This window comes from Pistacia vera, unplaced genomic scaffold (assembly GCF_008641045.1).
Source record: "Pistacia vera cultivar Batoury unplaced genomic scaffold, PisVer_v2 Contig404, whole genome shotgun sequence".
Taxonomy (NCBI): domain Eukaryota; kingdom Viridiplantae; phylum Streptophyta; class Magnoliopsida; order Sapindales; family Anacardiaceae; genus Pistacia; species Pistacia vera.
The window spans coordinates 136,364-145,544 of record NW_022196229.1 but is presented as its reverse complement, the minus strand read 5'-3'; the positions used below and the strand labels follow the sequence as shown (position 1 = coordinate 145,544).

The 9,181-nt window shown below is 36.6% G+C and overlaps 1 protein-coding gene across 2 annotated transcripts; it reads left to right on the top strand.

The window, feature by feature from the left end:
- Positions 1–305: 305 nt before the first annotated feature.
- On the top strand, positions 306–6,118 carry LOC116142013 (inosine-5'-monophosphate dehydrogenase 2-like). 2 transcript variants are annotated; one of them, XR_004129933.1, is made up of 6 exons: positions 306–806; positions 1,398–1,984; positions 2,567–2,746; positions 3,258–3,515; positions 4,833–5,120; positions 5,614–6,118. XR_004129933.1 is itself a non-coding variant. In XM_031427469.1 (5 exons), exons 1-5 carry the CDS (start codon positions 386–388, stop codon positions 4,902–4,904), a joined length of 1,518 nt encoding a protein of 505 aa, XP_031283329.1. In that variant the 5' UTR covers positions 306–385; the 3' UTR covers positions 4,905–5,256. The 2 variants fall into 2 exon arrangements, 1 of the variants encoding a protein (XP_031283329.1); XM_031427469.1 differs by lacking the exon at positions 5,614–6,118 and having other exon boundaries at positions 4,833–5,256.
- Positions 6,119–9,181: the final 3,063 nt, after the last annotated feature.

Sequence of the window (9,181 nt, the reverse complement as noted above, 5' to 3'; positions counted from 1 at the left end):
TATCTTTATATTTGAACTAATAAATAATCAAATAAAGATTTTAACTTAATTAAATTTTAATTTATAATAAATTATTTAAAAATATTTTTATTTTTTCAAACAAATATTAACGTAAAACAGTAATAAAACCTGACAAGGGTGAAAAAGTGACTTCGGTGGGAAAATGTCGCTCTCCCTTAAAGTACCGTGATGCGTGAACATCGGAGCTTAAAACGGGAAATTACAAAAAGTTACCCGCCACGTGGCGCTAGTCTTATTAAATAAAGACTCGAGCACATAATTTATCGATTTCCCTCCATATTAACTATTCCTTTCAAATCAAACCCTAACTTTAAGTCTTCGTCATTCTCTCTACTGCGCCGGCGCCACCACAACCACCACCGTCATGGACTTCTCACCACCGCCGATTGACGACGGTTTCTCCGCAGAGAAGCTTTTCAACCAAGGCTACTCCTACACTTACGATGACGTTATCTTTCTCCCTCACTACATAGACTTCCCAACCGACGCTGTCTCCCTCTCTACGCGCCTCACTCGCAACATCGAGCTCTCCATTCCTTTTGTTGCCTCGCCGATGGATACTGTCACTGAGGACTACATGGCCGCCGCTATGGCTGCTCTCGGAGGCATCGGTATTGTTCACTCCAACTGCACGCCTTCCGACCAGGGTAGTCTCGTTGCCTCAGCCAAGTCGCGCCGCGTCCCGATCTTTTCATCAAATTCGGCGATTTTTAGGGCGCAGGACTGCTGGATTGATGATGTAACGGAGTTTGGAGAGTACAATCATCTTTTTGTCACCGAGTCTGGTAATTGTGGTTTAGTTTAGAGTGATTAGCTATGAAACTGGATAACGATTTCGGTAAAGTTACTGATACAACGAGATAGTAACTTAAAAATTAGTTTTTTAAGGGGCGGGACGCTTGTATTGATGATTTCATGGATTTTGGGATTATACCCAAGTCTGTTTACTGATTTTAGTGCGTTTAACTAGTTACTAGGACGAAGGTTAGTGAAACAACGAAATCAGTAACGTGAAAAGTTAGTTTTTTGCAAACAATGAAAAGTTATTTTGTGAAACAATGAAGTCAGTAACGTGAAAAGTTATTGAAACAATGAAATCAGTAACGTGAAAAGTTAGTGAAACAATGAAATCAGCAATGTGAAAAGTTATATTTGTAAATTTAAAGTGTCTGTGTTACTCATATTAATTTAGTGTCTTTATTTATGTTACCAGGATACCTATCTTAGCCGCTAAAACCATTAGATAAGTAACACAAAAAAGCTAAATTTGTAGTATAAAGTGTCTGCATTACCGTAGCTTGATAATGATTTTGATGACACTCATTATTATGATGGTTATTTGAGTTTCATGGGCTGACCTTTTTTGACTAATTCAGGTACTGCAAGATCGAAGGTATTGGGTTATGTGGCAAAATCTGATTGGGAGAATTTGAATGATAAGAAAGTAAAAATTTTTGATTATATGCGTGATTGCAGTTCCAAGGTTTATGTTTCCTCGGAATATGATTTGGGTCAAATTAGTGGAGTTTTGGAGAAAAATGAGCTTGATTTTGTTGTTTTGGAGAGTAATGGTGAGGTGGTAGATGTGGTTCTGAAGGAGGATGTGGAGAGAATAAAAGGTTATCCAAGATTGGGGAAGGGCTCAGTGGGACCTGATGGAAAGTGGATGGTGGGGGCAGCGATTGGGACAAGGGAATCTGATAAGCAGAGGTTAGAGCATTTGGTGAAGGCTGGGGTGAATGTGATAGTGTTGGATAGTTCTCAAGGAAATTCAAGTTATCAGATTGAGATGATCAAGTATGTGAAGAAGATGTATCCGAAGTTGGATTTGATTGGTGGAAATGTTGTGACAATGTATCAAGCGCAGAATTTGATTCAGGCTGGTGTGGATGGGTTAAGAGTTGGGATGGGTTCTGGGTCCATATGTACCACACAAGAGGTTTGTGCAGTGGGGCGAGGCCAGGTATAAGGTTGCTTTACAAACTAGACTATTGTTACTGAAAATTTTGTGCATACTTAATTGAATGGACACCAGTTGAACTCAAATAAATTGTACTTGGAGTATCATATATTGCAATAGTTCTGTTTGTATGTTGATACGTGACATTACATGTACTATAGGAAATGGTCTTTCTTTGAGAAATAGTTTAAACTTCTACATAGCTGATGTTTGAAGTAATTGAATAATGGCTTTTTCTTCAGAGTGAATTTCTAATTTTATACACGGCTTTTATATGTATTGTATTGCACCGTGAGCAATTTGTCCTATATATTTTTAGTAGGTTAGTATTAGCTTGAAATTTATTTATAATGTCCTAAATGAGTAATTGATACACTAAGAGTTCAATCTGTCTTGAATGTTTCAAGTCTTATAGAGTCTTGTGGTCCACTTTTTTCTCACTTTCTCTTTGTGAGGGATATTATAGTCTGGAATATGTAATGGTGACGTAAGTCATACCATGATTTTCCAGTCATTTTGCCATTTTGAGGAATTTTTACTGGATCATGTAACAAATATCCTTTTGTACTGAAACCTACGTTTCAGGCAACTGCTGTTTACAAAGTTTCATCTATTGCTGCACAAAATGGTGTGCCTGTCATCGCTGATGGTGGCATTTCAAACTCTGGACATATTGTTAAGGCTTTGACCCTGGGGGCATCTACTGTAATGATGGGGAGCTTCTTAGCGGGAAGTACAGAGGCTCCTGGAACTTATCAGTATCAGGTATGATAGTCCTACAGTGAAGTGCTGTGGATGACACTCCTCTTTTACTGAGTTTTCATCTTTTTGTGGCATTGTTCATTTGCTTCATCAATCCAGTCTTATTGTTTCGTTTGGATATTTTATCCTACTGAGGGCATTAGATTTTGCTTTTACATATTTTGGGATAACTATTGTGTGTTTCGTAGATGGAGATGAAAGTTTTATTATAGCAATCCATGGTTATTTACTACTAGAATGTTTCTTAGATGGAATTTTGTACTTTCCTGAAACTTTTAATGTTTTGACTTCTATTCCGTCTTTATATTGTGCTTAGTTATAATTATTTCTGAAGAAACAAGTTATTTTTACTTTTGGTCAACCGTATATTGCCATCTAAGGAAATAGGCAGTATAATGCTGCATAATGGAGTTTTATGTTCATTCTAGTGTGATATTAACATGCATATATACCTCTATTTGCTGAATAGTGATTTGAACTTGTTCAAGAAAATTATGTTGTTTTTCTTAATTAGGAGGGCTGCCGGGTAAAAAAATATCGGGGCATGGGTTCCCTTGAAGCAATGACTAAGGGGAGTGATGCAAGATACTTGGGTGATACGGCTAAGCTAAAGATTGCTCAGGGGGTTGTTGGAGCTGTTGCAGACAAAGGTTCTGTTTTGAAGTTCATACCATACACAATGCAAGCAGTCAAGCAAGGGTTCCAGGATCTTGGTGCTTCTTCTCTGCAATCAGGTCATGAGCTTTTAAGGTCAAGATCACTAAGGCTGGAGGTATGGCTCACAATTTGCTATTGTTCTTCTGAAGTGATTATGCACACATTCTGATGATTTTTACTGAAATTCTATTTTCCTGACTCTAGTAGCTATTATTGTTACATTAATGGCAATATATATAGGAAAAATCAATTAATTTGAGCAATTGAGATAATCTAATTGTGGCATTAGGAAAGCTCTTGGCATGATAAAAAGATAAGTAGATAAATATTTTATGTTTAAGGTGTTTCAAGGTTATAAACAGAAAAGTTTATAAAGGTAGTTTTTGAACATCAGTTTCAAATGAGCATTAATTAGCGTAAAGATCTCTATATTATTTTTTACTTCTCTAAAGTAACAAGGAAACAAACTACCTTTTTTTTTTTTAATAGGAAACAATATAACTATATATTAAAAAGAGAATGAGGTAGGTACATCAGTGGACTATAGAGATCCACAAGAATATCAAAAATCCAATGAGGGAGCCAAATCTATACAAGATAGTGACTAATGTTCCTTTCCCTATGTGAAAACAAGCAAACTGTACAAAGTTAGCGCAAAACCCCTGCCAACTAAGATGAACAAAGAAAAAAAGGAAATTCGTTGAATTCTTTTGAAACTGAAGCCCAAATAGAAGCAAATCCTGTCCCATAAGACCCCACTGTTTATCATCACATTTCTCCCTAAAAATACGAATATTTCTTTCTTGCCATATAACCCAAAGAAGAGCTGAAATGATACATTTCCAAAATGATTTGGTTTTGAAATGATACATTTCCAAAATGATTTGGCTTTCTTTCCTCCTTGAAAAGCAAAAACGTTCTCCGTAAGTAAAGCCTCACAAGAACCTGGGACAACTCATGATATCCTAGATTCTTTGCAAACTCTAGCCCATAATTTTGAAGCCATAGAATGATGAAGGAAGAGGTAGTTTGGAGTCTCCTCTCTTCTTTTACACATCACACACTAAGATGGAGATAGGCACATTGACGGATAAACAATGAAACAAGCTAACTTGAACCAACATACTTTTCAATTGCTTTTACTGAAGTAAACTCTGACAATGTAGAAGGTCCTTCGCAAAGTAATTAACTAAATGGGTTAAAAACCAGGTGTTTACCAATGACAAATTTATTTTGAGAATCCTCTTCCTCATACTACATCTGTTTGTAGAAAATTCATTTGTAAATTAGAGAAAAATTGTCCTTACAATTATCAGAACTTTCCCCATGTTTTCTGTCTGGTTTTGCAATTTGAGCAGATTTTTCAGATGCGTGATTTGGTATCCATGTGGTTTCCATTAGTTGATCTTGTCCGTATCTTTGGGTTATACAGGTCCGAACAGGAGCTGCACAAGTTGAAGGTGGAGTACATGGGCTGGTTTCCTATGAAAAGAAATCCTTTTGAGATTTAAACTGCTCTGCTACCCATCAATGCTGCTGCGAATTTTGCTCGGTCTCTGATTGATGCATTAGTATGAACAATAATCAAGTAAATTTGATCAACAGAAAGATTTTTGGTGCAATTTGTTTTGAGCTCTCGTGAAGTCGCGGACGTTTTAGCCAGGGCTGTCAAGAATCATGCATCCTCACGGATCTGTGCTCATTTGTTGTTTGGCATGAGGTAATTTATCTATTTCAAACCCCCTTTGCTGGGGAGATCATATTTAAATTAGTATAATCCTTTCCTTCTGCTTTTCTTTTAAGTTATGATGTAATGACCTACGTTTAATAATGTGAACGCATTCAATTTCTTTTTCTGATTCTCTCTGCAACACATAATGATCGATAAATTTGACTTGACATTTCAATCTTAAATAGTTTATTCTTACAATTTCTTTACACAAATTAAACATGCTATCTTGAGCTGAATCAATCACCTTCCATGTAAAAGAAATGAGCCGCTGTGCAAATTTTCCAGAACAAATCCTTAATAGGTCTTGGAATTATGCTTCCCTTTTCATGCAACACTCTTCTCAGTAGCTCTCCACTATTGCTATTAATATCATTTCTGATCCTTTGCCTGGCCTCATCTTCTGTAATAACACCATTACTATGATACATTTGTAAGGAAATAGCATTAAGTTTCCCTGACTTGGATTCTTTCTGCAATGCAGACATGCGCAAAGCAAAAGAAAAGCATGTACCTCAAAGTTAAGATACTTCAAAGTTCAACCACTCAGCCTTCTTCAACACAGACTTTGAGTACTTCAACCACTGCCATGTAAAAATTTGCTAATTTAGATCTCTTGTTGAACAAAATGATGAATAATGAAGGTCCGATGTGAGGTACCCTCAGGATTTCTGAGGAATTCCAACCCATAAATTTGCACGAGGCTTAGACACATTGAAATAAGAGTGTGATTGTTACCATTTGCTGACAAAAAGCCTTCTGATAGATCTGAGAAAGATAACACGACAGGAGTAAAGATTTCATCTCACACTTTCAGCGATGTGAGTTGTTACATCACGTCCTTGCCATGTAAATGCTTTTTCTCCAATCTCACAAATAGAGCTGTGAATTGCTGAAACTATCATCTCTAATTGTTCAGAACAACAATTGATGTCTTCCTCTACATTCCACCCGGGGTTCCAAAAAAAAAAAAAAAAAAAAAAAAAAAATTGGAAAAGGAACATACATCTTAACCAAATTGTACAAGGTTTACCGGTTCCTCAAAAGAGCCTCCAACATCAAAGAAGTCGTCAATGACAGTTGTAAGCACAATACTTTTGGTCCATGATATGCGGGCACCAGATAACTCAGGAGGCCGCCCCGGAGAAGTGAGAATTGGCCATCTTCAGCCCGTCCTATCTGTTCTCGGCAACCCACCTGCTTAATACGAGGAAATGATATGACAATTACAGACTGGACGTTAGAGCAAGAAGTTTAACTCCTATAACATGTGTTATTATGGATGTTTCTGATATCTAGGTTAAGTAACAACTACGTACTGTCATGGATGCATGCAATACCATTACCACCTATACATAATCAATTAGCATTTCTCCTAGATTGGGGAAAAAACTAAACCAATGGATGTGTACCCATATGAAGTTTTTAAAATCCTTGTACCATCAACAGAGTAGTGCTCTATATTTATCTGAGTAATGCTATATTTATACCACTCTTTTACACTATATTCATTACGGAGGTATTTGTCTGAGCTTATGAAAATTAGCTTATAAGCAATAGGTTTGAAATTTTAAGCAATTACGTGTTTAGTTAAAATACTTATAAGTGACTGATAAGTAGTTGACGTGTTTGGTAAAATGTGGCTTATAAGTACATTTTATTATAAAATGACTAAAAAGGGTATTACATTAAATAAGGGTGTACTATGAAATTTTAAAATTAAACAAGGATAATGTGGTAATATACTTGGTCAAACTAACTTATAAGCAGAGTGCTTATAAGCCAAAAAAAAAAAAAATACCTCTCCCGCAACTTATTTTTTTGGCTTATAAGCTCAACTTATAAGCTCAAAAAAGTTATAAACAAACATATCAACTTAATTTTAGAGCTTATAAACTAGTTTGACCAGCTTATAAGCTTAGACAAACACCCTCTACATCATGATGTGGCATATGCCACAACTACATAAATTTTTAATTATTTTTAATTTTTAATATTATAATAGAATTTGTGTGGTTATGACATATGTCATATAATGATGTAATAAAAATGGTGTAAAAGAGTAGTGTAAATGTAACATTACTCTATTTCTCAACGTTACAGTTGTGAATAGTATGGAAACTTAAGCCCATAAAAGATGGCCATTTTCCTAATAATTAACGTTCCAGTTGGGACTAAAAGCAGCTGCTTCATCAATTTTGTCAAAGGGATTCCTTGAATAATTTACTAAAAGAGGGACTGAGTATAATACGTCAGCATATTATAAAGAGTCACGTACATGAGAGAACCTGCATCTCTAAACTTCTCTTTAGATTGAGTGGAGATAATGAAGGTGAGTGAGAACAGCAGCTGTGGTGGATGGTGAATTAAACAGTGAACCATTCTTTCTTTGATATTTCATCACCATTTCCCAGTCTTGTAATTTCCCCATTCCTTCTGAAACATATGCCAAGTACTCTTTTCTTCCCTCCACCAAGCTTCTGTACCATTGAAGCTCAGATTACTGAGGTTGTCGCCTTTCAGGAGAGCTCATTAAAATCAATAAATTCAGCCGGATTTATACAGCCTTGTAACAAACCAAATTTGAGGTTTATAACAAGGCAATGCGTAAGTAGTTAATTTACATTTGTTCTATCTCAGTAGTTGAGAACTTGAAATGAAAGAACAAAAGGGAGAAGACAGGATATTACAAGTTTCACGTTTGATCGGTAAAGACTAACTAATATATATAGTAGATGTTGGCACTAACAAAGGCGATTTGAACGACAATTAAGAAATAATAAAAGGGAAAAGAAAAGGAACATACTTCTCAAACAATTCTACAAGGTTCCCCAGTTCCTCAATAGAACCTCCAATATCAAAGAAGTCATCAAAGACAGTGGATGCAGCCCAATATTGAGTTGTTCTTGAGAATATAAGAATATTCAATATTCATATTGGTCAGAATAAGTCAATCATGAATAACACTATGACAGAACTCTCCTTAAAATGTTTGGAGAGCATAATAAATTGTAATTCTTACACACATACTGGTTCTTGAATAACATCATTAACAAAATTAAACATGCCATGTAAAGTGAATCCATCATCTTCCATGTAAAAGAAATGAGATGCTTTGCAAATTTTCCAAAACAGGTCCTTTATAGGTCTTGGAATTATGCTTCCCTTTTCTTGCAACACCAATCTCAATATAGCTCTCTCCTGTTGCTGTTAATATGACTTCTGATCTTTTTAATGGCTCATATTCTGTAAAAACACCATTACTAGTGTTATGCCTGGGAAATAAGGGCTGACGTGGGAAGTCACGTGAAGAGTGACCTGCTCCCGTCAGAGCAACACGCACACGTCAGATCTGCCAAATGATATGGAGTTCACACGTGTCCTTTTCCCCTGCAATAAATCGTGCGAAATCAGCTTGGGAAGAGGAGCAATGGGACATAAAGCCGGATTATATCCTGACAATCACACCAACCCATGGATTTAATGATGATTACACGCTTCAGTTTGATATAAAATGAAGAAGACCCCTTCATTAAAGGGATTCGGCCATTTTTACATTGAGAAAACTCTCTCTCTCCTGTAAACATATTTACTTTTCATAACTCTCCTGTAAGTCAGTTCGCTGTTGCGACCTGACCCACACTAATATCAATACAAATCAGTGGACGTAGGACTTGCTACCTTAGCATCCGAACCACTTTAAAAGCTTTCTTTGCATTTATTTCACCTTCTACATTTATTATCACGTGTGTTTATTGGCCAATCAGCGTTACGCACGTGACAATTCGTTGGTGCCAAAATCCAGCATCAACAGTTTGGCGCTAGAAGGAGGGCCTGATTTAGTGTCTACCCTTCATCAGGAGAATCTTTGACCTACTGGTCTTACAGCAACAAATGGCCCGCCAATCTGAACCTGAGCAGGTCAACCAGCGTGCTGAAGGAGTCCCCCTAGCCTAGAGGGACACCCCTTCCAATATACCTCCAGTTTCACAAAATGCTGCTGGGAATATCCCGGTAGCTCCGCAACTGGACCCTGCCATCAGAAACTACCT